Genomic DNA, 27,868 nt, shown 5'->3' with positions numbered 1-27,868 from the left:
TTCTCATTCTTGCTACATACCCTCCCCATATTATCCTCCTAGACTTGATCATTCTAATTATACTTGGAGAAGAGTATAAGATATGAAGCTCCTCATTATGTAGTTTTCTCCAACCTCCTGTCACTTCATCCTTCTTCGGTCCAAATATTCTCCTCAACACCCTGTTCCCAAACACCCTCAGTCCATGTTCCTCCCTTAGTGTCAGAGACCAAATTTCACACCCATACAGAACCACAGGCAAAATTATACAATAAAGTTGAATATCTACTAGACTACACGACGTCACATCTCAGAAAGGTATAATCTTGTTATAATCTCAAATCTCAGTGCATTAACACCTTCACAAATGTTCGTCACTAGTCCCCATTCCGAACCAGACTCAATCTAAATCCTCACAGCCTATTTCTTACGAAGATCCATTTTAATATTATACCCCATGTACATGGGTGGATTAAGACAAAGACGAAGTACATCATGGCTTAGGGCCCGGCGGCCTATGAGGCCTTTCAATCATGTTTCCAAAAAAAATATTGCACGTGTTTCTCATCTCCCCCTATGGACTGTGTGTTCCCACGGAGAGCACGAAATGTTCTTCCGCCTCATCTCCATTATGCCAGTAAGTTAAGGGCTGATCTCAAGTTACTCCTTTTTCTGAACTTCTCTTCAGTAGAGATTATAACCAAGAAGCAAGTTAAGATACTTGAGACTTCAATTTTTTAACCGCTGCTTCCCTCACTCCCCGTTTATGAGCAGAAATCTCTGAGCAGCTTGCATTTCCGAAACAAAACACGTGTGACAGAGAAATCAATCCCTGAAGTGGCTACCTCTCGTTGCTCTTACTGGAAACTGAAGAGTGAGGAAACCTGGGAGGAAGTCTGGTGACACAGCGTCACTCGCAGTCACTCGACTCAGAATATCAAAGGACCAGTTATCAACAAGGGGACTATTGACGCTAAAAGCAAGCTGAGAGAAGTGTAGATTATAGTGAAATGAGAGCAAAACGTTGAATCGCGGTTTGGAGTATTCTGAAATACCGTTGACATATTTCATAAAGTCTAGTGTTCTTTCGCCTTCATCAGTGTTCCACTATAACCTCTTTTAAAACATTTGATTAGTTTTAATGACTTATTTTATACGTATAATCAAATCGACACTCTGAACTATATACGAAAATTCACTTGCATATCTGGACTAACTGAACTACCTAACTAACTAACTAACTAACTAGACAACCAGATAATGGAATGACACCTTGAATCACTTCTTGTAAGTCCTTTGCGCTCCATTTTTAAAACCCGCGATTAAGTCATGTCTACTTTCTCTCAGAGGGCAACATTTGCATAAGAAAATATTTTAACTTACTTCCTAATGTAGGCTTATGCAATCTCCATCCTGTGTGTCTATGATTCCCCCTACCCTCTCTATCAACTTTTGAACGCCTGAACCAGTGTTTATGAAACTTGGAACCGAACCCATATCAGTCGGTGTACTTCGTAAATCCCTCCCATAAGTCTGTGTGTCTGTATGTGTATCTCTCCTTTCGTTTCAGGGCAACGATTAGGTTAAGTATATCCATCCATCCGGGACTAGGCAACGGCTCAGTATACATGTTCCCGCAGCAAAAAATACATGCTACATTAGAAGAATTGTTGGACTCGTCATTCTGCATGCGGCCCATGTCTTAACCACGGATAGTCTGTGGGTATGTCTGTGTATCCCCCTATCGTTGCTAGGTAACACTTCGGTAAAGACGTTCCCTCGGCGATGGAGAATTGTTGGTGTCGCTTTCTACGCGCTCCGTGTTGTATCAAAGAGAGTCTCTGGGTCTGTGTACCCCCTACATTTACTAGGTAACAATTCGGTAAAGATATTCCAGCGGCAACAAAGAATTGTTGGAGGTGTCATTTTCTATGTGTCCCGTGTCGTATCAAAGGAAAATAGGTGACCAGTTCTTCTCGGAACTTCTTGTTTGTAGCTTATTTAAAGACGCTGTACCATAAATTTTACAGCGTCGAACCGTATGGTGGCTGTAGAATGATGAGCTCGAATGACTTTAGAATGAAGCGGTTTCAGCTTAATCGAAATTCTGTAGCGGTGTTTGCCTTGAGAGGATGAACGAAACCACGAAAAATCTCTCAGACTAAGAGGTGCACAAGTTAGTAGGGCACACGTGTGCTGCTTCATAATCTGGTAGCTTATGTACTCGTATGTACCTCGAAAACTAAAATGCACAGAGAAGCAAGGGGCATGGCACACCAATCTAACTACAGTAGTGCTCACCTAGGCTGTACCGCCAGAGATCTTTGAGGGGAAGGTTCCCGTTGCGACCCCCTAGCAGATAGACGTGACCCCCTAATAGGGTGGCACTATGCTTTGAGCGGGACGAGGGGGCAGGTCCGTCCGGGGTTGGCGTCACGGCGCTCCACATCCCCCGGTACCCTCGCCTCACCACCTGAAACAAAATTTTCGCCACTGAGACACACTTTCCACAGAAGACATGTAAGGTCTTAGTGCAGATTTTTATTAAGGCAATTTGTCAGATATAACTCTACAGCTCCTTGTGGTCACATAGATGATTCTGAAGAAAATTATAAAATGAGAAACTTTGTTCCTAGTTAAAGACAGAGCATCTAAAAAGTCAGTTAAACTAAAACCATTATCTCGTATTAAAGGGTTAAAAATTACAGACATCCCTGTACTCGCAGAACGCCGTGGATGTCCATAAGGTTGTGAGACGTCTAGGCTCCCACATTTTCTAGAAATTCTGCTCACAGATGGCGCTGATGTTGGCAGACTTACCCGCCGGCCGCCCTTTAGCCCCCAGGAAGATTTCTGGTATTCATTTCTGTTAAAGGCTGAGTCGACCACAGGGCCATATTGCGGTTGGAAGGATTAGGTACATTCAAGAATCCAACGACCTCCCGACTTGTAGCATAGTGCCTCTACCAACTATGCCATCGCATGCCGTGCGAAAGGGCCTGTTCAGATATACACCTGCCAGTCAAGTTGTACAACGGTATCACACCGTGTTTCTAGTATTCCGTGGTTTCTAGAGCTATGCCAGAACCAAGGGGTATCAACTGGAAAAAGGATACGATTTTGAGATAGTGTACAATAATTGGAACTAGTTTTAACTACTTTCAGAGCAAAGAACATACAGTCCAACAATTACGTAAAGTATATGTGTAATGATGACCACAGAAGGTCGAAACACGTAGAAGTATCATTCATAAGAAGCGACAACGTAATACAAAAAATTTACGAGCACGATAAGAAGTTGCACCTTCAGGACTGTACGAACAAATTAAATCGTTAGCACTAGTAGTATTAGAATCTACCAGGTGTCAGTAGGAGCCGGGATACCGTAGTCGGGAAGACAGAGGGGTCGGATTTCGAGTCCCCGGTAGGGTCAAGAATTTTTTCTTCTCCACGTCTTCCATACCGGCTCTGGGGCCCACCCAGCCTCCTATCCAATGGGTACCGGGGGCTCTTTCTCGGGGGTAAAGCAGCCGGGGCTTGAAGCTGATCACTCACCTCAAGCTACTGCCGAGATCAAGAAAATATGGAGCTATACATCACTTCTTCATTGCGTAGTGCTTAATTAGTTAAGCACAAGGAGAACTTTACTTTTACCAGGTATCAATCTTAATAAGTATGCAACACTCAATGCTTAGAACAAAAGTTTCTAATACTAAGTATACATATAAAGAAGTAAGGATAAAGTGACATATCTCGCCCAGAAGTCTGCTTCCTTGAGGGTTACACATCAGAACACTATATACAGTAGAACTTGGTTATAACGTCATCAAAGGGACCTAAAAATAGTGTCGTTATAAACGAATGTCGTTGTAACCGAAATGGGCACTTCCACAGTAGCCTTATGTTAGTCACGTAAAAATCTACCAAAAACCGAGTTAAAATGTTGCATTTTTTAGTGAAATACGTAGTTAAGTACAGACTAACGTAACATTAACGTGGAATTGCCCAAATGTGTAATATCAAAGACATATTACAGCGCTTTTCACTGACAATACACACCGCACTAATACTGTATATTAAAGGTAGGCCTGCTCACCAAATTACAGTAGATTACATCAATTGTTGTGCCTTACTGTACCTAGATACGAGTACAGTAATCAGTTATCTTCATCTGTTTCCTGTTACTTTCCCAATACACACTTTCTAAATTACGTTCAATGTCCATATCAGAGAAATTCAGGAATGAAAATGACGTTACATACGAGGTTGATGCATTTGTGCATGTCGTACTAAGCAAGGTATAAAAACAGTTGCTTTATGAGGAATTAGTTCGTACCATTGAATATTTGACGCAATAGACAAGGTGTCGCAGAAACCGATGTTGCTATAACCAAGTTTTACTGCATATATATATTCCTTTACAGCATGACGTTAACAGCGATTGAGAGTTTAGACCACGGAAAATGGTTTCCGTCTTAATAATCCGAGAGGAGTGGGGGAAAGAGAGATAGTTGAGAAGTTACATATAAAGGGGTAACTTGTCAAGATGAAAGAGAGAACTATATGGGGTGGAATAATGAACGAGGGTGTCCCACAGTAATTGGAGTTGACTTTTTTCTTCCTTTCCCTCTAAGGGTGTGTATATTCGCTTTCAACTTAAAAGAAGAGACAGGGACTACGGCTAGGGCAGTACCATTCTTTTAAGTGGGCAGGTAAATAAAAGGAAGGGATGCAGCTCTTTCTGTTTAATTCTCTCCTTCACCGCAGGATGAGACGTTGCTTGACAGGGGACACCAACTTCCGGTTCAAGAGCAGAATGTAAACCGCATAAGAAATTGATTTGAAAATTAGTTGAAATTTGAAGTTCTCGATGTAAGTTACGCCAATATTTTTATTGCTTCGATTAATTTAATAAATATTCAAATATTCTTCTCCTTCTACCTTGACGGATTAGGCTGTCTGGCTGTTTCCTTTCGGAATTAGTTATGAAATTATGGATCTTACAGGCAGATGGCAGGATCTTTTGGAAGGAGAATCACCCCGTTGTAAGGCCGCTACCTATACAGGACAACACATACAGAATAAATGCAGACAAACGTCCATGTCCCAAGTGCGATTCGAACCCACGATGTCAGTGTTTCAGGGGGGCGAAAACTGATAATGAGGAGCTTCATAACTTGTACTCGTCATTGAGTACAATAAGAATGATGAAGTCAAGGAGGATGACATGGGTAGGGCATGTAGCACGAATGGGGGAGAAGAGGAATGCAGATAAGATATTGGCGGGAAAGCCAGAAGGAAAGAGATCAGTGGGAAGACCAAGACGTAGGTGGGTGGACAATATTGAAATGAATGTTGGAGATGGGATGGTATGGATTAGATTGGTATGCCTAAGGATAGGGACCAGTGGATGGCTCTTGTGAACATGGTAATGAACCTTCGGGTTCCATAAAATGCTAGGAAGTTTTTCAGTAGCTGCACAACTGGCGGCTTCTCAAGAAGGGCTCAGCTCCATGAGGAAATGTCCCGGCCAAGATTCGAAATAAGTGCCTCCCGAACACATGTCTTCAGCGGCTATCTGCCCCCGTATCTCATTTTCGAAATTGGAATATTTCGGTAAAATTTGGTGTCGGGAAACTTTACTAAAATTTGTGGAAAAATTTGAATTTTGTTTCGTTTCATATCTAGTATTTCGGCGTGACGAGTAGGTGTATAAATTATGTGATGTGGTATCTGTAACGCAGTTAGCTTAGCAGCCTGCGTTCTGTAGTGATAAATGTTGAGCTCCAATAAATGAGAAGTAAGGTTAATTGGGTACATAAGCCCGCAAAGAACGTATCTGAAAAACATGTACCTTACTTATGCATAGGCCGCGCCATAGCTCAAGCGGTTAGTCGCTGGCTTCCCACCGCGGCGGCCCAGGTTCGGTCAAGTGGGATTTATGGTGGACAAAGTGGCGCTGGGGCAGGTTTTCTCCGAGTACTTCGGTTTCCCCTGCCAATCTTCATTCCACCAATTGCTCCACAATCACCCTCACCTATCATCTGGGGCTGGTACAATAGGCCAGAAGTGGCCGCAATAAAAGAAATCCTTATGCATACATCCTCCACTGGAACTGACTATGAATGTTACTGTTTTCAGTGATGTGACGCAACGTCTCTTGGTAGATTGACATCGAAATTTCGGAGGAATATTACAGCTTCATTTCAGAGCTGAAGAGTACTCGCTTAGCCTACAGACGTAGGCAACGGGTTCCTGCGAAACGTCGGTAACTGTCAACCAAACTACACTGATTCACATCCTTGAAGAGGTAAGCAAGCACATGGAAACAATTCTTTCGTGTATCAGTGCATGAGGAACAAACAAGCGGATCGGCTATGGATATTTGTCCACCCCTTGTGTATGAGTAAGGAATGAAGAGGGAGGGGAGGGGAGGAATAAAAGAAGGGGGAGTAAGTTTTTACGCACCCTCTTTCATTACCTTCGCAACTCGATTAGCGTCAACATAAAAGTCCTAATCAATACAAATGAAACTAAAGGAAATTTGAATGGACGGATGGCTGGGACAAAGGATCCTTTGTTGAGATTTACTAACAAAGGTAAAAGCAGGGCATTAGTGACATAAAAAGGAGCAAGCCTTCTATCCCTGTTTCCAGACACTTACGCAGCTGCTCTCTTATCTTCAAGCGCAGAAGACATTTCTTGTATTGCTCATACATTCTCTAAATCTGTCTTGGCGAAGAGAGTTTGTGTGTTTAGTTACCTGACAAATACAACTGTGCATACGTCCTCAGCTTGCACGAAGTACCGACTTCAATCACAAGCTAGGGCTATCTTACAAATGGGATTTACGTAAAATACTGGCCTGCACTGAATTCAATCTGCGTACATAACAAAATTTCATTTTTCTATCCAATGGAGGCAGTGGGCTCTGTTCCTGGGGTTGAAGCGACCGGAGCGTGAAGCTGCTCACATCCTCATGACGTGGTGTTTAATTAATTGAGTGCAGATAATAAGAGAGCCGGTCACGGTAGCCGAGTGGTATAAGGTATGCACTGTCTTCCCTCGCTCGGAAGCCGGGATCGTGGGTTCGAATCTCACTCAGGGCATGGATGTTTGGTGTTTGTGTGTGTATGTGAGTTTTCTGTATTTCTGTACAGGTAGAGGCCTAGCGACGAGCCAAGTAGTCCTACCGAATATCTAAGATCTAGTAAACAGAAGTGAAACGGAGAGTTTCATGGAGGTAGGCCAAGGCCCAAATTGGGGCTGTAGCGCCAAAAGAAAAAAAAAAGATAGTAAGAGAGTATAATTACACTACTTACGTCTCGAACCATAGACTTTTTTTTATTATTTTCTTAGTGGGGGTTGGAGTCCAACTGCGTCCAATCGGAACGGCGGCCACTGGTTGGCCTATTGTAGCCTGCCCCGGGTGATTATGATGATGGAGAATTTTGTGGAATGAATAGTGGCATGGGAGACCGAAGTACTCGGAGAAAACGGGCACCAGCACCACTTTGTCCACCGCAAATCCCATTTGACCCGGGCCGCCGCGGTGGGAAGCCAGGGACTAACCGCTTGAGCTATGGCGCGGCGAACCATAGACTCGCTGGAAAGATAAGCATACTGTCTGGCAGCAGGATCTACATGCACTTCCTTTAACGCGCTTCCGGTTGTCAAGAGGAAAGACGAACGGAGATATCTCTTCCGAAATGAAGGGAATGAAATCCTAAAACAAACACGAGCAGTAGAAGCAGAATTGCAGACGCTGTTCTGGATAGTTTTATGATTACGATAAGAAGTTCGCAAAATTAATTATGTATATTCGAATGATACAACAGATCTTGCGAGTTGTCGGCATTTTGTACTTTCAGATCGTGTTCTCTTATATAACAAGGACTGAATACGTGAAAATTTTCGAGCTACAACGCATTATGAATTTGGGGTTTCACGTATGTCAGGTGAATGCTAGTTTTTCCCCTTAAAGTAAAAAAAGTAAAGCTATCCCTCTTAGTTAAGGGGCTATGCTACAAGCCGGAAGGTCGCGGGTTCAAGTCCCGATGAGGTCATTGGATCTCTTTTTCAATTGATCTAATCCTTCCGGCCGCACTAGGCCCCGGGGTTTACTCAGCCTCTAACAGAAATGCGTACCAGGAATTAATTAAATAATTTTCCTGGGGAGTAAAGCGCGGCCGGCACGTAAGGCTGACAACCTTACCGCCATCTTTGAGCAGATTGTCTAGATAATGTGGGGCCCTCAACGTGTCACAATCCTATGGGCCTTCACGGCCTGTTACAGGGATGGCTTTACTTTTTTTTTTAAAGGTATCCCTGTAACAGGCCTTGGAGGCCCATAGGGTTGTGAGATGTTGAAGTTCCCACATTTTCTAGACAATTGGCTCATATATGGCTGTAAGGTTGTCAGCCCTACGCACCGGCCGCCCTTTACCCGCAAGAATATTCCCGGTAGTGTAATTGGTTGAGGCACTAGATTACAAGCCGCAAGGTCGCGGGATCGAATCCAGATGAGGTCATTGGATTTTTTTTCAATTTACCTAATCCTTGCAGCCTCACTATGGCCCTGGGTTCGACTCAGCCTCTAACAGAAATGAGTAGCAGGAATATCTTTACGATTTGAAATCAAAATGTTTTTAGGTTCTATCATATTCTATAGCAGTGGTGGGTGAAATATTTATACCCGTATGAGCATTACTGCATACGTCACTTACCACTTAGCTCAATAACGTCACTGGGATTCCGTCACATTACAAGTCTACGTATGATCAGCTAGGAGTGCTCTACAAAACGTTGTATTTACGTATCCCAATGGTCGTAAATTTCGGTTTTCTAGGCCGGAGCCGCTACTTTTCCATTCAACTTGGTCCTCAATTATCCTCGAGAGGCTAAGTGGACCCTGTTCCAGACCCAATACTTCTAAGAAAATATGGTAGCGCCGGGAATCGAATCCGGGACGTCTGGATCTGTAGCCAGGAACTCCGACCACGAGACAACAGAGGCGATCGTTTGAAAGATTAAGAAACTGACTAGGCGGCGAAGGCCCAAAAAAAAAGGGCTTTAGAAGCACAGATGGAGATGAATGGAATCAACTACGTATATTTCACAGAACTGTTACATTTGCGTAGATATCCGTATTTTGAAATTTTCAAATGATTTCCGAATGCCAACAATAATGAAAGCATTAACGCAAGATGTCGTAATTAACACATATGCTACGTGGCCGCGCCATAGCTCAAGCGGTTAGTCGCTGACTTCCCACCGCGACGGCCCGAGTTCGATCCCGGGTCTGCTTAAGTGGGACTTGTGGTGGACAAAGTGGCGCTGGGGCGGATTTTCTCTGAGTACTTCGGTTTCCCCTGCCAAATCTTCATTCCACCAAATTCTGCACCATCAAAATCAGCCGGGGCATGCTACAATAGGCCAAGCAGTGACCGCCGTGCTGAGTGAACCCAGTAAGACTCCACCCCCCTCCCCCCACTAAGCGAAACACGTGCTACGTGGCCGACAGGGATTGTACTCGATGTAGCATGAGCACGCTACATTCTGACATCACAGTCCGCTAACGTAACCCGACATTTCTGATTTATTTAATGGCGCCGTCAGTATCTTAGACAATAGAGGGTCGAACAATAGGGAGATTTTATGAATAATGAAATGATTTGGACGGAAACGATGGTGGCCTAAATTTGGGGTACTACCCCAGCAATTGCTTGGACAGACTAAGGAACATAACGAAAAGCCTCAGCCCACGTAACGTGAATTAATGTAATTGTATGAGGTATACAATACGCCCGTTTCAAGTATAATTGTAAGATGGGGTGGGTTACTGTAGACGAAATGACATAATTTTAATTCAAAGTTATTTCGTAAAGGCACAATTAAAATGGGACAACATTTCACTAACTATACGATTGGCTGATTTACAGATTATTTAGCGATTCTGGATTTCAAGTTTTCCCATCGGTGGCCATGAAAAGATCTTCTTGGATAAAAGGGTAATCTTTCTCTCTCTTGTTGCTTCCACTTTGGAGCAGAGAGCAACCGTGAAACTCTCCGTTTCACTTCAGATTCTTAATCCTACGAAAGTCGGCAGGACTCCTTGGACAGGGGATCAGCCCGTCACAAAACCGCTACCTACACAAACACAGAATAAAAGCATGCCTTGAGTGGAATTCGAACCCACGATCCCAGTGTTCGAGGGACCCAAGAGACTTCATGCCTTAGACCGCGGGGTCACTTTGATCGGCATGTCATACAGTCCAGTGAAAGTCAATCTAATCCAGGTTACTACAGCATTATAAAACCAGAAGACAGACAGGGTTATTTTATTTAAGCATGTGTCATAAATGATAAGTAGATAAGGATTTAGAAGGGGACGGACGTGGCCTATTATAAGATATTGGAATGAGTTGGACTGACTCAGAAAGTATGAAAAAGATGTCAGAGCATTAGAAGTCCTGACTGAGATTCGAACTAGTTGCCTCCCGAATACAAGCCAGTTCATTCACAGTTCGTAGATGGCTCCTAAAGCAAACTTTAAACAATTCATGGTCAATAATGTCAAAACGTCAGTTAAGTTGTAATCCGTCTTTGATCGCGGTCATGTTGTTCGATTACTTTTAAAAATTAATGCATTGACGCACTTTGACGACTGCCGGACGAACATTTGTAAGCTACTTTAAAAAATAAGAAACTAATACAGGTGGAAATGTTTTATTTATAGCACAAAAATGGCATATATTTACCTACAAAAATTTCTTGCAATATAGGTTCGAGGCGCCGGTCACGGTAGCCGAGCGGTCTAAGGCATGCACTGTCTTCGCTCGCTCGGAAGCCGGGATCGTGGGTTCGAATGCCACTCAGGGCATGGATGTTTGTGTGCGTTTTCTGTTTGTGTACAGGTAGAGGCCTTGCTACGAGCTGATCACCCGCCCGAAGTGAACGGAGAAGTTCATGGAGGTAGGTCTAGGCCCACTGGGGCTGTAGTGCCAAGGAGAAAAAAAAAAATAGGTTCGAGGCATTTATTTAACAAATTCAATTTTGTACTTTAAGGGAATGTTCTTCGGTCCGCGTAACCTCTTTCCTCGGAGGTAAAGCGGCTGGGGCGTGAAGCTGACCATTCACAAACAGTGTCGACGTCAAGAATACGTGTATGTATGCATCTACTCCCCCTTCAATCTTCATGGCGTAGTGCTTAATTAGTAGTTAAATTTCGCTTAGTGGGGGTGGAGTCCAACTGGGCCCACTCGGCACGGCGGCCACTGATTGGCCTATTGTAGCCTGCCCAGGGTGATTACGATGGAGAATTTGGTGGAATGAAGATTGGCAGGGGAAACTGAAGTACTCGGAAAAAACCCGTCCCAGCGCCACTTTGTCCACCACAAATCCCACTTGACGAGACCCGGGATCGAACCCGGGGCGCGGCGGTGGGAAGCGAGCGACTAACCGCTTGAGCTATGGCGCGGCCTAATTAGTAGTTAAGCACAGGGAACAATTTACTTTACCTTTCTACTTTAAGGAGACACAAGCATTGGGACAAAGGGTGAACATAGTGCAGTATACTTGTTATAATCATTATCTGTATCCATTACGATGTTTACTACAAGGAACTTCGCCTGTGCGAATAGAACACAGATCGTAACAAGAAGGTAAACGTTATCTGTGTTTTAGCACAGCGTCACGGAGATATATTGGAAGTGAGGAGGTAAACTTCTCATCAGCGACCAAATCACCAATCTATCTAGTAATGCGCTGCCAGACCACTAAAACCGGAGGGACATAAAGAAGTTTTCTTCATTCAAACCGAAGTTCAATGTTTCATTTCCAATCAGCTACATGCATTGTCTGGATTATAATCCACAGTACTCTTTACCTTTGTAGGCGTCATGTCATGGGAGCGAGTAGATAGCGGCTTCACAGTAGGCCAAGAACTTCGTTTTTATACGTCCGTCGCCGTAAGAATAAAACAGAATATTAAGTGTCGATTCGTTACAGACTCACGTGCCAGCGACTAACCGCTTGAGCTATGGTGCGGCCCCAATTCAGATCTTAGTCAGGCCACTGGGTCTTCTTCAGATTAATTCTGGGATTATATTTGAGTAACCATCTTCTTAAAAATTCTTATAGACTCATATTTCATGATAACCTTTACATATCCTTTTGAAATTGGGTCGTTAAATTCACCTAAGTTACAATTAACCGAAAGCAAAGAGCGTAGAGTACGACAAAAACGTTTCGATTTCTAGGATCGGAGGTCCCCACAGCAGCGACTATTACGTTCTATTTTCTGGGACATAGCGCCGGGTTGTTCGTTGAAAACCAACCAACATTTCGGAGGAACACAGTGGCTATATATTCCTCCGAAAAGTCGACTGACTTTCAACGGAATACATGGCGTTATATCCAAGCAAATAAAACTCTTTGCTTTGTTTCCTATGCGTAAAAGCTTAGTGTTATTTCGGTTTCTCTCCGCTATTACCGAAGTTCAGCTTCAAGAATCGCAGTTACCACCATCTCCCTATGGGCTGTATTATGACCAACGCGTGGCTATGAACCAGACATACATGAACAATCTATGGTATTATAAATGCGAACGGAGTACTCCCACTGGGAAACATGTCACTGCAAATGGATTTAATATTCACCAATTTTAACACATCGTTCAAAGAGGACATATTTAAATTTACTGAAGCTCCTACAGTTACTAATAATGCCAACTGCGTTCATTATGCCCGTTCGATGACGTTTCGACAGTTCATCGCATTAATTCTTCATAATTCTATCTCCAACTTCCATTATTTCCAGGTTATAAATGCATGTGGTTTCCTAATGGTATAAGGGCTGTATATCCTGATTAAACTGAATAAAATCACGGTCGGAATTCAAATAAATCCGTTTTGTTCAGCCATTCGTGTTTCAAACATTGTATGAGGGAGAGTAAATAAATCATAAATTACAGTGAAAGCAGCTATAATGGACGTAATAATTTTTGTATGTATCACTAGGTAGCAGCACAGTCCAGCTTCATGACAGCGTAGGCAGCAGACGCGAATGCGCATGTTCAGAGGCCGGTTTCAGTAGTAGAAATGTCGGCCGTGCTTGAATGTACTGCCGAAGAGCAGCGTTATGTTGTGATTTTTTGTGGGCAAAAGGACTCCATGCAAAGGATATTCGTAAAGAAATGCTTCCTGTTTACGGTGGAAAGTGTCTGTCGCGGAGAGCGGTTCACAGCTGGGTGGCAAACGTTTCCCCTTTGACGAAGAGGTTGAAACGGAGGTTCGGAAGCGGCTGAGACAACAGTCAAAAGACTTTATGTTGCGAATTTCGACTCACTGGTAAAGAGATGGCCAAGAAGGTAAAGCTGTCCCTGTGCTTAACTAATTAAGCACTACGTCATGAAAGTTTATGGAGTGGTGGATGTATAAATCCACATTTTTTGACATCGGCACCAGTGGAGGTGAGTGGTCAGCTTCACGCCCCTGCCGCTATACCCCCGGGGAAAGATCCCCCGGTACCCATTGGATAGGAGAATGGGTGAACGCCAGAGCCGGTCTGGACGACTTCGAGAGGAGAATATTCTTGACCCTACCGGGATCTAATTCCGACCTCTCGGTCCTCCAGCCCAGAGCCAGTCGCTATACCTACACGTGTTTTACGCGTTATATCTTTTATTGACCTATTTACTTATTCTCCCTCGTACCTTTGTCTTATCTATTCCACAAAATGTGGAAATAGAACCATTATGGACTGAGGTTACAAGTGAAGCATAATTCTGCATTGCGCGTTAATCCACAGTTTGAATTTCAGTTTTCAATGGCCGTTTGACATTCTGGTGAAGTATTTGAGAACACAGGTTGTGTATAATTAGAATATATGGTCACGATTGCTCTTGTAAGACTCCAGAGAATTAGCAATGAGATTGTAAAACCATCAATGGATTACTGTACCTTGAGCTACGTAACAGTGCTATATGTATGAAACAAACAAAGGGATGTCCTTAAAGGCAAAACATTTAATTCTAAATTGACATTTGTTAAGAGATCCTAAAGTAATTCACGTGCAACTTTCTATGAAACAAATTGAATATTCAAAATTAATATGTTTCAATGGTTTAAATGTTCTGAATTTTCCAATATATAAATATAAAACAAAACAAACTCCGTGGTTTTAGTCCGCAAGCGAATTATACCGACCGAGCGACCGCCGCTTGTCGGCGAAGTTAGTGCCAAATTATNTAAGATTCGAATTCGAGTGATCCGCTCATGAAAGAGGCGCACTAACCACTCAATCATTCCCTTCAGTGACATTCGGAATACAGCACTACAACACCTCTGCGGTGCAGATACGTGTAAGAACACTACTGACAAAAACAAAAACGTGGAAAGGGGAGACCAAAAGAATTGTTTCGAGAAAATTGATGAAGGAGTGTAGGGAAAGGGCGTGGAATGACTAGATGACTGACAGTTAAGGGCACACGAGAACAGGGAATTAGTATAAAGCAGGACATGAATGAGATGAAGTCGCGCAATCGTACAACTTGACGTCAGAGCGAAACAGGGACTGCCTATCGACGTGTAACATGAATTGAAACTCTTCAACAGCGAGTTTGTTCCTGAACGGCTCATCTTCCTAAACAAACGGGCCGGTTGCTGTACTGTAGCGTAGTGTTTGCCACTCCTCTCTAACTCTAAGGGGAAAAGCGGAACAAACTAAGGCAGCTCAGATGACAGGTAGCTTCAGATGAGCGTTATATTTTCATTTATTATATTGTACAGACAGCAGGCAACCAGTGCTGTACATACACTTCACTGCTACAAATAACATGGGTCACATCTAAATGGCTTCGTTTTTCGATGTATTAGGACATCAGGCTTTGTTAAGGAACGGTCACACAGAGAGCTAGGTACGCGACGCACGCTACGTATGCTATGTTCGCTATACGAACAGAAAAATATCTCCCTTTATTGCCAATGTGACTGGCCACACAGACTTCCGTACGCTACGTACGCTATGTTCCCTATGTTACCTGCGTCGTAGAGTGTACACAGCGTACGTAGCGTACGTAACGAACAAAGCGTAGCGCTCTGTGTGGCCGAACCTTTAGACTGACAATATACTATAAGCATATGATTCTTTTTAGGTACATAAATGTTTTCTTATACTAACAGTTTAATTACATTAACTCCGTCCATTCGACCGTCTGTCCGACCATACATCCAACCATCCATCCATCTATCTATCTACATCTATGGCCTCACAGCCCGTTTGTTGGGACCTTGGACGCTATTTCAGTTTCTTAATCCTATACACATTCGGTAGGATACCTTGGACGAGGGATCAGCCTGTCGCAAGGGCGCTACCTACACACAGAACAACACAAACACAGAATAAACGCATACAGACATGCATGCCTCGAGTGGGATTCCAACCCACGATCCCAGCGTTCGAGCGAGCGAAGACAGTTCATGCTTGAGACCGCGTGGCCACTGTGATCGGCAAAGAGGAGAGGTTAGATTCTGGATCATATCGTTGTGATGTCTGGTTAGCGTCTTACAGTTCAATATGCGGCGCACAACCACAATTAAAATACGTGTATCGCTCAATGACAGGAGAGTATACTACACAAGAGGAGACATGAACAACGTGCCATTGTGGTTCGCACTTCTTCCTCGCGTCCGGGGGATCCCTACTTCAAATCTCCTATCCTAATCGATACTCTTCCTGATTTCTCTCAGTTTTTCAGACATATGGCGAGGCAACACAAAGCAAGTCATCCATTCCAATTTGTTATTCTCAAACTCTCGTATCATTTGACGCTATTGAAAGCATCATTAAATATGCCACAAATAAACCTCACGTAATTTTAGCACGTTTCCTGTTGATGAAGCTGAGTATGATCAAACGTAACTAATTCCACTTAACCACTTGAAGCACGAATTATCTGCAGTCTAGTATCATTACTGGGTCCAACAAGAATGCCTTCCACTGGTTTCCCTTCCAGCCAGAAGATGCGAATAATGTTATTCAGTTATCTGTGTCGATGTGGTACGAGTAGATACTTTCATCACATCACATCAATCACCTATGTTATAGGTCTAAATGTATAACGTTTCTTCAATTTAATTTGGTGTATTTGTATATTTATTTATTTATTTACTGTCCTCTCACAATTTTCCTGAGTACACTTTTTCGTGTCATATGTTCCTTTTGTCTTGTTTGGTATCCTATGTCTTATTTTTTTTTAATTCGCTTAGTGTGGGGTGGAGTCCAACTGGGTCCACTCGGCACGGCGGCCACTGATTGGCCTACTGTAGCCTGCGCCGGGTGATTATGATGGAGGATTTGGTGGAATGAAGATTGGCAGGGGAAACCGAAGTACTCGGGGGAAAACCCGCCCCAGCGCCACTTTGTCCACCACAAATCCCACTCGACCAGACCCAGGATCGAGCCCGGGCCGTGGTGGGAGACCAGAGACTAACCGCTTGAGCTATGGCGCGGCCAATCCTATGCCTTCCTCCCTCACTTCATTGCAAAAGTATATCCTCTGGTTTCTTACGCATGTTAACAGAGTTTCGATCAGTAGTTTGCGCATCTTATTTGCTCGCTTTTTCATGTCTTTTTGGCTAGAATTTGGAGGTACTCATTCAGTTTAAGAACTGAGACATCTGAATGTAAAAAGTTAACACTGTTGTCCTCGTACACTTTCCACACATCCTTAAGTACCTGATCTATATCATCGGAAGTTCTGGAATTCAGACTTGTGTTTACAAGCACAGGATTGGTATCAATAACAGTTGGCTGGTCTGACACGTGTCTGTATAACTGGATTTTGACAACGGGTGGGAGGTTGCTGTGGTAACCGAGGAGGAGTTCATCTCTCTTGCTGTCTTGGTTATGTTGTCTATATGTTCATTGCAGTGGAGTTTCCAATCAAAAGTAATTCCAACATGCTTCTTGTTCCTTGACCAAGGAACTGAAAGATTGGATAATCTTAAATCAGGCGGACGCCTATGTGAACGCTAAAGTCTTGTCTGAGTTAGTGGAGATTCTGCATTTCGTAAACCAGTGGCAGCTGAAGTTGCTGCTTGGAGAATCGGATGTAGCAATCGGACCGGAAGTGCGGTGTCATCAGAGAAAGAACTTAGCTTAGTGTCTGGTCTGTCTTGCACGTCATTTACGTACATGAGAAACGACGTAGGGCACAGAACGTATGTTGGAGGGACATCAGACAAGGTATGAGCGCATCACAGTGGCCCAGTGGGCTAAGGCATGAACTGTCTTCGCCCGCTCGGGCGCTGGGATCGTGGATTCGAATCCCACTCGAGGCATGGATGTCTGTATGTGTGTTTATTCTGTGTTTGTGATGTTCTGTGTATAGGCAGCGGCCTTGCAACAGGCTGATCTCCCGTCCAAGGATTCTTACCGACTTTGTATAAGATTAAGAAACTGAAAAAGAGACCAAGGTTCAAAGGGCTATGTAGACAAAGAGAGAAAAAGAAGATAAGGTATGATAGACTGAGGAATTTGCAGCGTTCTTAGATATAAAATGTATAATTTTTTTGACTGATATGTAGGAAACGAGTTATGTTGCCTGGAATGTTAACGAAAAACAATTTACTGTCATGCTCGATAGAAAGTCTTGGAAAAATCCAAATATGGGCGTGGCTGTTTCTTCACATTCAAAGGCATAAATTGTTCTCACTGAACTGCAGTGATTCAAGATTGGACTGCAGTATATTAAATGCTTGCCGTTCAAGAAGTTTATTATGTGCTTTTAGGTGGCTGGTGCGAAGACGATTTTCCAATATTAATGATGTTTCCCTGGTTTGTGAAATATTGCGATTTTGGCTATTTTCCAGACAATAAGAAAATAAGCTATGTTGATGCATGCCCGCATTGTGTGTTGAATGTAGACAGTGACCTTACTTGGTAAAATTTGTCAAGATTTTCTTAAGATTTCTATTGATAAAGTACATTGAAGGAGGTGAGAGTATGAAGGTTGTGATAATTTCATGCAGAGTGGCTGTCTAGTAGCAGAGGATGTGTGTTCGGAGCGAAGGTAGTTGTAAGATGCATATCTGCCTTTTCTGTCAGAGTTATTAAGAACTGTATCTACTCGGTACTTACAAATTCAGTTACCTCACAGGAAGTATATTGCGTCTTCACTACAAAGATCGATTGGTTTATGTTGTTTAGAGAAATAACACTTGTTCAATTTGAGACCAAAAGACACTTAAATACAGTGTGTGGGAAAATAATGAAACGTGTAAAATATTCAGGTATGTTTATGACAGATAACAACCTCAATCTACGGTAAACAGTTCAAAATATTTTACCTTCGTCTCCTGACAAAATTCTGGCTTAAACTGTAGCGGTGAAGCAAAATTAACTTAACTTAGCATATCAAAAAAAAATTTAATAATATGCTTCATCTTATCCAATCAACAGTCAAGATTTTTACGAAATTTCTCGTTCACAGCAAGAGCGTAGAAAAAAGTTGTTTATGACGAAATGAGTTTTATGAATGCAATTACTTCAGGATCTGAGACTGGGATTAGAATGCGGATTTTTCAATAAAGACCACCTGCGAAAAAATAATAGATCGCACGAAGTAGACTTACTGCTAACTCAGTCAGAATTCTGAATATCACATAAGTCATTTTGCTCTGGGCATTTAGTAAATCGATTTTTATGCTTTCAGTATACCGCCAGAATCTTTTGCCATTAGACATTGGAATCTGAGACTGCAAATTTTTCAACCCACCGCATTTCACAAAACCATCGTCGCTTTCTCCTCCCATCTTCAGAGTGTCTCCCTTAGTCTATAGTTTTGCTTGCAGTGAGTCAGTGGAAGAAATAGTTTCTTTGGCATTTCAGTTTAAAAAAATCTACATCGACTTTCTGCTTGCCCTGATTAAGTTATTACACAGCAGACGAAGGTACAATTTACATTCGTGTGGAATATGAGAGACTGTAGAAGGCAGAGACAGAGAACATTAATTTTATATTCACGTTTCCTACTCGCAAACATTTTAAGCGTAGTGACTAGATGGTTGCTACTTATTCTTCAAAAGAAGTGCACAAAGGGAAGACGTAGTGGAGATTTTGTGTCCTTGTGTCCATAAATTTGCTTATGCTGTCTGCAAAATCCATCTACTGAAGTTGATAACATTTTTATTAAGGATGTAATCAAAATTTGTAGAACTGTTTTAATTTTGGTATATATATTCGACACACAAAAATTGAACAGAAATTATCGACCACATGGTATTCAATAAATTTTATTTGAAACAATTTCGATATTTATATATTTAGAAGGAAACATAATTTATGACACTCTGCAGTGTACTAGGTATTGTTGATCGGCTAAAGATTTTAATTTGCACTAAGTGCATTTTCAGAAGAGCTAGAGACACAAAAATTAAAAATGAAGCATTTCGAAAATCTGTGTTTCGAACTGAGCCCCACTGTAATTTACTTAAAACTCCTGACTTTGTTGGAACGAAGGAAAATTCTCCCAGGGCTGTACATTGGGTATTCGTAACAGTGCGACTGTGACGATATAAAGAAGGGGGGGGGGTAATGGGGATTTTCAGTGTGGTTTTCAATCTATTGCTTCTTGGGATATGTAACAGGCCACGCCATAGCTCAAGCGGTTAGTCGCTGGCTTCCCACCGCGGCGGCCCGGGTTCGATCCTGGATCTGGTCAAGTGGGATTTGCGGTGGACAAAGTGACGCTGGGGCAGGTTTTCTCCAAGTACTTAGGTTTCCTCTGCCAATCTTAATTTCATCAAATTCTCCATCATCATAATCACCCGGGGAAGGCTACAATAGGCCAATCGGTGGCCGCCGTGCCGAGTGGACCCAGTTGGACTCCACCCCCCACTAAGCGAATTTAGGTTATGTAACAATGCTGCTTTCACTGGAGAATTGTCAGCAAGAGGCAAATACGTCCTTGAAAATACTGGTCCGTCATTCGCTTGTAGAGACTAACAAAACCCGCGATAGAAAGGAGCGAGGATGAGCGGTAACTCGGCCGAGACTGTGTCAGAAAGGTTAGTTGATCCAGCTTTCCCGATCAGATGACGCAGTGAAGCTAGCGTTCACAAACGTGAGGGAGAGCTCTCGCAACAAGCCATGTGTAAGAACATGTCAGCTCTGTAGGGCTGAATGAGCACAGGGATGAGCTGCGGTGGAGGGAAAAGGGTTCATCAACCCTGTTGTTCATCGCCGCTGTCATGGCACATGCAATATCTGTACCATACAAAGTACGACAATACTCACATCCCATCAAGTTCGAGGTGCAAGGTTTCGCCTCACTTACGTTGCATCCAGAAAAAATCTCGTACAATCTCCGAGAGCGTGTCGCTTATAATTTATTCCCGCTAATCGGTAGATACAATAATCATATAAGCCATAAACCCTAATATTTTAATCATATTATCACGTGTTAGTGACTAGAAATTGGGTTTGGATTGCTAATTGGATTTATTGGGCTCGGAAATACTGGTAACAATAACAGTTTCACTGATTTATCTACACCAACAAATCACTGTACTGTAGCACACAGACAGTCTTACATGTCATCAGGCGTTGCTAGGTAACAGCTTCCAGAAACAAGTATTCCTCTGATTCCGTGCTTAAGTCCTAGCTGGGTGGCGACTGCCTCACAGTTAACTCATGATGGCAACTGATTAAGTTACGTTAAAGTCAAAGTTATGTTACGACCGACGGTTAGTCAGCCAGTCTGTCTCGACGTCAAGTCCCATCAGAGGTCCAAGATCAGATTTTTGCTACTTGCCTCGACAGCTTTCGCAGTAGAGCTTCAGCATGGACAGCACAGAAAACACCGGTCCCAATAATTCTATTGCTATCGCGGGCCCTTGCCTACCATGGCTCGCTTGTTTATCGACTTGGTCCCACACAACGGACAATGTTCAAGTAATCATGTCAAAATATGTACAGATTAACCGTTCATTAAATGCCGAGCCATAGCTCAAGCGGTTAGTCGCTGGCTTCCCACCGCGGCGGCCTGGGTTCGATGCAGGTCTGGTCAAGTGGGATTTGTTGTGGACAAAGTGGCGCTGGGGCGGGTTTTCTCCGAGTTCAGTTTCCCTTGCCAATTTTCATTCCACCAAATTCTCCATCATCATAATCACCCGGGGCAGGTACAATAGGCCAAACAGTGGCTGCCGCCGTGCCTAGTGGACCCAGCTGGACTCCACCCCCCTAAAAAAAAGAAAGAAACTCAGTGGTTTTAGTCCGCAAGCGAACTATACCGACCGACCGCCGCTTGTCGGCGAAGTTACTTAAGCGAAAAGAAAACCGTTTACTAACATGTCTGCCCAAATACCGAGAATGATTTTGGAAGGACTCCACAAAATAAAGAAGGAGGGGGAGGGAATTACATGCATCTGATTAAATTTTATTAGAAACTAAATAAAATGTAAGAAATTCCTTTCGGAAATCAGTCGATTGGGAAATTAATTTGTTAATTCTATAAGAAGAATTGTAAACTGGTCTACCATTCCCTCACGTATCCCTCAAATTGTTAAGAATTTTCTCTTCTCCACAGCGTTCAGACCGATTTCTTGGCCCATTCAGTCTACTATCCAATGGGCACCAGAGGCTCTCTCCCCGGCGTTAAAGCGGCCGGGACGTGAAGGTGACCACTCATCTCCAGCTGTTGCCGAGACAAAGAAAATGTGGATCTATATATCCACTCCCTCTTACGCCTTCATGGAGTAGTGCTTGATTAGTTAAGGATAGGAACGACTTTACCTTACATACCACGTATTTTTTATTGCTTGTGGGGTGGGATTAAGTTCCTTGTACTGCGGCCACTTCTGGCCTATTGTACCTGCCCTAGATGATAGGTGTGATTGTGGAGCAATTGGTGGAATGAAGATTGGCAGGGGAAACCGAAGTACTCGGAGAAAACCTACCCCAGCGCCGCTTTGTCCATCACAAATCCCACTTGACCAGACCCGGGATCGAAGCCAGCGACTAACCGTTTGAGGTATGGCGCGGCCCTACATACCACGTATCTACGAGTATGTATGGATAATACATCTCAGATCGACATTGTATATGGAACTGGTAATGCTTATGTGCACAGCACATAGGTATTTACATGAATGCATTAATAAGACTACTTTCAGATTTCACTGAAGCCTATGACTCGAATCTCCATCACTTCTCATTGAGATGAATATACAGAGAGGATGTTTGAGGCATCTCCGCGCTGCTCTGCTGTTCAAGCGGCAGTTCCACGCGCTATTCTCGTCGGATCGATTCACCCACATTCGGGCTCATGTTGTGGTCCACATATAGCCTACATATACTGAAATTTCCTTTCAGCATCTATGTAATAATTCGCTGAGGAGCTACCGTGAAGAGAGCTTATGCAATACTCGGCGGGTCGCTCAGAAATCGGGAGCCCCATGTTGCTACTGCTACTGTATGGGACCTATGCAATAAGTAGTCATGACTCAGTTGCGTTATTTCCTGAGACATATGTTGGAGATTAGCCGGTCACGGTAGCCGAGCGGTCTGAGGCATGTACTGTTTTCACTCGCTTCGAAACCGGGATCGCGGGTTCGAATCCCACTCAGGGCATGGATGTTTAGTTTGTGTGTGTGTGTGTTTTTCTGTGTTTTGTGTACAGGTAGAGGCCTTGTGACGAGCTGATCACCCACCCAAGGAGTCCTACCGAATGTGTAAGATCTAGAAAAACCGAAACGGAGAACTTCATGGAGGTAGGCCTAGGCCCACTGAGGCTGTAGCGCCAAGGGGGAAAAAAATATGTTGGAAATTAAGAACAAGTTTCTGGAATAAATTTCAAGGCATTACAGTTCCAAAAGGAAAAGACAATGATTTTGTCTGAGTGCACACTTAATAAAAACTGGATGAAATCTGCGATACGCTTCAGTGCTTCCCTCAAGAAACCATTAAACACCTTAAAGAGGAGAACAGGGTTTAAAAGATCGTGTTCCAAGTTTCAAGTCTGCTCTCCTTCCGAAAAGCTTGAATTTGAACATATATGGCGGTGCAAGAAGTGTATGCATCAAAACTGGGACAATTTCCGGCATATGCTGGGGTTTGTTCGTAATTTTCTGCTGGCCTATGGGCTAGTCGAATGCGCTAAGAGTCATAATACGAGGGGAAACAGTGGACGCTGGAAGAACATCTGTATCACACCCATTACGTTGTGACTCAAGTGTCCACGAGGTTCGGAAGTACTCCGCAATCATAAACTTTAAAATTAAACTGCATGTTCTCTTCCAGTGACGCTAATAACTACTTGAAACGCATTCGCTTGAAAGCTTGCTAATGAATTGCCGTTTCCATAGCAACTTCATAAGAGCATGATAAAAGACGGAACTTCGATTAATATGGGCAATATTAATTACATCCGAACCTGACTTCATCCGATCTCCGCCATATTAGGTGACGCTTGTTAACCTGGGTTGAAGTGGGGGGCAGATGCTGTCTAATTTAATAATTTTAAGGAAGCTGTTTCCAAACGTCAGCAAACATCTACCAGATTACAAGGCGTCACATCACCTCCAAAAATACAGTGATCTTCATTAAAGCAAGAGCGCAGAATGTGGTTAGTAATTTAAGTGTTGTGAAATGTACGTATTCGTTAATGGGATTTTTTAGTAAAAATAATTTAGTATGCATAAACAAAAAACAACAAACTCTGTGGCCTGTAGTCCGCAATCGATCTATACCGACCAAGCGACCGCCGCTTGTCGGCGAAGTTAGTGACAACTTTTGCGGATAGAGGGTGTCACATGGTCAGCGCAACGGTTCCCCAAGGCCGTTAATTTCGGTTTTCTAGACCGGAGCCGCTATTTCCTTGAAATAGCTCCTCAATTATCCTCACGAGGCTGAGTGGACCCCGTTCCAGACCCACTACTTCTCAGAAAATCTGGTAGCGCCGGGACCTCTGGATCTGCAGCCAGGAACTCTGACACTAGACCACAGATGCGGTCCATAGTATGCTTAGAGGGAACAGTATATTTAATCAGTCTCAGATAAATGAGTGAAATCAATCTTCACTAAAAAAAATTTCTGTCTGGAACGCTGAAACAGCTGCAGAACTGTCGCACTACATAGAATTTCCTTAGTGGGAACTAAGGTTAAGGCACAGCACGCGTGACTCTTAGTTACCATTCCTTGCACATGTAATAAGTTAAGGAAACCGACACACTGAAACAGATTTCATTATGTAAGATTTGTAGTTTTCACGGCGGTGACTATGAAGAGTGCCGTTTCCTGGGATGTAGCGCCATGTAGATATTTGTCCGTATGAACTGAAGAAAGCAACGATACCTTCAGTCAAGTTAGCCAGTGCCCCTGCCGAGATCTCAACAGAAAACTTATAAACACAAGTACACGCTGTCACTTCTCTACCAACAGATGCATAAAGGAAAAATAATATGAGTATGAAGGAAGATTCCGGAAGAGGGATGATTTATTTCTATTGTTTCAGGAGATCTTAAGTCTGAAAGCCGAAACACGAAGAAAAATAGAAACAATTGTACAGGACGGTTCAAAACGGTTCTGACGATATTGTATAGCACTCAGAATTACTGTTTTTTTTGGACTTTTCCTATCGTCCGATATTCTAGAGACTAGAAAACATGACGTTTCGGAAACTGGATCTGCTTCTGTGTTTAGGTGTCTTCGCCCTGACTTGAAGACCGAAACAGATCCAGTTTCAGGAACGTCGTATTTTCTAGCCTCTAGCATACCGGACGATGGAAAGAAGTCCAAAAACCCAGTAATTCTGAATTGTACATGTTGTTTACTAACAGTGAGTCAAAAATTTGTACCGTTCATGACAGCGTTAAGGAACACGAGAATTTCGTAACATGCGCAATACACAAATGTTAACTATAACTGACACAGCGTATTTTATGCGTTCATTTTCCATTCCTGGTAACCACGTTTCACAATATAACGCTAATGGTATATTAACTTTCAAAGTTCGGTAGTTAAACTCCCGCCGGTAAAGTTCTCCGGGTCTCAGAGTCACGCAATTCCCACCACCACGAGAAGGTGGACGCACCTCTGGGGGGCTCAGTCAGTCCTCCCTTCATATTTACGTTCCCTGGAGAGAGGGTGTTCCATATATTAGAATGTCCCAGGAACTGGGTCCCCTGTTCTTCCCTGGGTTTTTGCTCAGTATTTTCAGACCGGCCCACCCTACCAGATGGGCTCCCTCGTGCGCCACTCGAGGACCGCGCCTCTCTAGGGGTTACAGGTTCGCCAGAGGATTAATATAACGTCTAATTGTATATACATACGCTTAAAAGAAACATCATACGTAAATCTACACTTCAAGAAGCGTCATCGTGAATGCTTAAGGCAAACATCAAAACTAACTGTGATAACAACAAAAATTTATATAATGAGCATTATTCATAGCTTAAGCGCATATTGTTACATCTTATGTGACAGTGTTTCCTTATCGTAGTGGTGCGCCTCTGAGGATGATTCTTTTGAATCGAAACATGTAAGGTGAATAAAGACTGAAGTGTTGTAAACTTGTATGTCACACTGGACTGAAAATTATCCACTTTGTATATAAATCCGTTACACAGATTCAGGATAAGACGGCTCAAAACCACAAGCGAATAGACCACCTGAATATCTTAGTATGGCTGGGAGAGATATTACGAAAATGTGTTGTGAGAGTGAGTGAGTGATTTATGTGTTACAGGATGGGAACCCCTGGAGGGCGCTTATAAACAGCGCAATGAACCTTCAGGTTCCTTAAAATAAGGGATATTTGGACTATAAGTTTCTCAAGAAGACGTGTGACCTAAGGGATTCGTTAATGAAGTTAATCCAACCATAACAAACCAAGACCAGCATTCCTGCATGTTCTCAAGAGCAATTTTCTCTGAAACCTTTCGTGTGGATAAAGCAGTTACTAGACGAAGACAGGCAATGTTGCCACAATTATGTGTTAAATTTACGCCTCTCATAAGATGGGGAAGATGTGCTAAGTTTCATATTTTTCTCTTCTTAAAGGATTAAGCAGTCAGCAGGGTTTAGCGTCACAATTATGAGTGCAAATCTTTTCCAGCAGGCGGCAGGAATAATTGGATGGGGATCCATTCCTCTGCTCAGAATCTGCTGTCACAAGACAATACAGGATGACAGAAATGCGACAAGTACAAGCGTCCCAAAGCGAGGTAGTAACCAGAATCAGCGACTTAGGAGTCAGCGCAGATGACTATAATTGTTATGTCATATCAATATATACATAGGAATACCTTAAAAGTTGTTAAGTATCAGACCGTTAAATTTAACTTCCAAATTTAAAAAAGAATAGCAATATTACGGTTAGCTCTTGCGAACTTGAAAGCCATCCAAATAATATTGCCACGTGTCCGAGGTTCCGTGACTGATGATAATGGGCTCTGGATTGGATGACTGGATTTATTAACGCCTTCTACAATTATCTCATACTTAAAAACAGTACAGCACTATCGCTGATTTACACAATTTATAGTTCACTTTTACACAAGCATTAGGATTCTCCGTCTTCACTAGTCGTATCCTGGCAACGGATTTATCAGTCTCACTGTCACTTCAACTCACGCATGACGTCTTCTTGGCAAAGTCTAATTCCTTTCTTGCCATTTCCTGCAGCTGACAATTCCGAAGACTCGATCCAATTCTCATCCGACTACGGTTCTGTACTCCTACAGCTTCTGAACTCATAATTCCAATTCTCTAATCTAGTCTCCCTAGCTACAAACAGACTCTCGTTACATAGTCTCGGGGAGAACTTCATACTCCATAGAAAAAACCGTCTTCTCTTCCCCACTATTGCTGTGTTACCTAACAAAGCGTTGTAGCATGGTCCACAGAGAACACAGCTCTATTGTTGTGTGTTCAGTGGAACGTGCACACTGAGTCGTTGCCTTGCAATGAGTGGATCCGTCACAATAGAGCTGCAGGGGCATGAAGCTGACAGCACACCTCCAGCTACTGCTCAGGTCAAGAAAACGTGGATGTATACGTCTACATCCACTCCCAATGTCTTCGTGGCGTAATGCTTAATTAGTTAAGCATAAGGATAACTTTTTACTTTTCTTTTTCTGTACTTCTAAAAGAGACCACTACATCTATGATTAGTTCCCATGAATCCATACATTCGAATGCTGACGCCCATCTCCACAAGCCCTGTAGCAGAAGCTGAGACGTAAGATCGCAATAAGTTCCCATGAATCCGTACATTCGAATGCTGACGCCCGTCACCACAAGCCCTGTAGCAGAAGCTGAGACGTAAGATCGCAATAAGTTCCCATGAATCCGTACATTCGAATGCTGGCGCCCGTCACCACAAGCCCTGTAGCAGAAGCTGAGACGTAAGACCGCAATCACGCTCTCCGGACTTGAGGAGCCAGCAATGTAAAATAGGGAGAAAGTTGCATCGAGCTGCAGAACTGAAAGCTGAAAGCACATGCATTCGTGGCTGTTGGTTATCACACGGGATTGTGCAGTAATGGCATAGGAGGGAGGAGCGTGGAAACTGGCTCTCTGTACCTCGCTTATAATGACAAACTCAATCGATATTTCATCCATAGGCGTAACAGGCACGAACGGCCTACACACAGCCTCATATTCTCTTAAGGAATTTGATGTGGTTCTGTGTTCCCTTGGTTCATTTAACAGCAATTTGTCAAGTGCATGACAGTGTCGAATGGTAAGATGATCGTCAAAGGACCCAGAACGTAGTGGAATGAGAAACTGAAGATCAGCTACAGAAACTGAGAAAAAAAAAAACTTAGTCATGAAAGAAGGCTTTCAGGCTGAAAATCGAACCCGAGAGCCCTCGGATACGAACTTT

The 27,868-nt window shown here is 43.0% G+C and overlaps 1 protein-coding gene across 2 annotated transcripts in view; it reads right to left on the bottom strand.

The window, feature by feature from the left end:
* LOC111872219 overlaps positions 1-27,868 on the bottom strand; it is a 174,989-nt gene that overhangs the window by 89,867 nt on the left and 57,254 nt on the right. The window contains exon 3 of one of the 2 annotated variants that reach the window (XM_023865881.2): positions 2,281-2,452. In XM_023865881.2, the coding sequence (XP_023721649.1) occupies positions 2,281-2,428 (148 nt within the window). In that variant the 5' untranslated portion in view covers positions 2,429-2,452. Of the gene's footprint in view, positions 1-2,280; positions 2,453-27,868 lie in introns of those variants that run through there. The other variant, XM_023865882.2, reaches the window with a different exon arrangement.

This window comes from Cryptotermes secundus, unplaced genomic scaffold, assembly GCF_002891405.2.
Source record: "Cryptotermes secundus unplaced genomic scaffold, Csec_1.0 scaffold760, whole genome shotgun sequence".
Taxonomy (NCBI): Eukaryota; Metazoa; Arthropoda; class Insecta; order Blattodea; family Kalotermitidae; genus Cryptotermes; species Cryptotermes secundus.
Note: the sequence above shows the minus strand (reverse complement) of the source record. Positions and strands in the feature narration are given on the sequence as shown.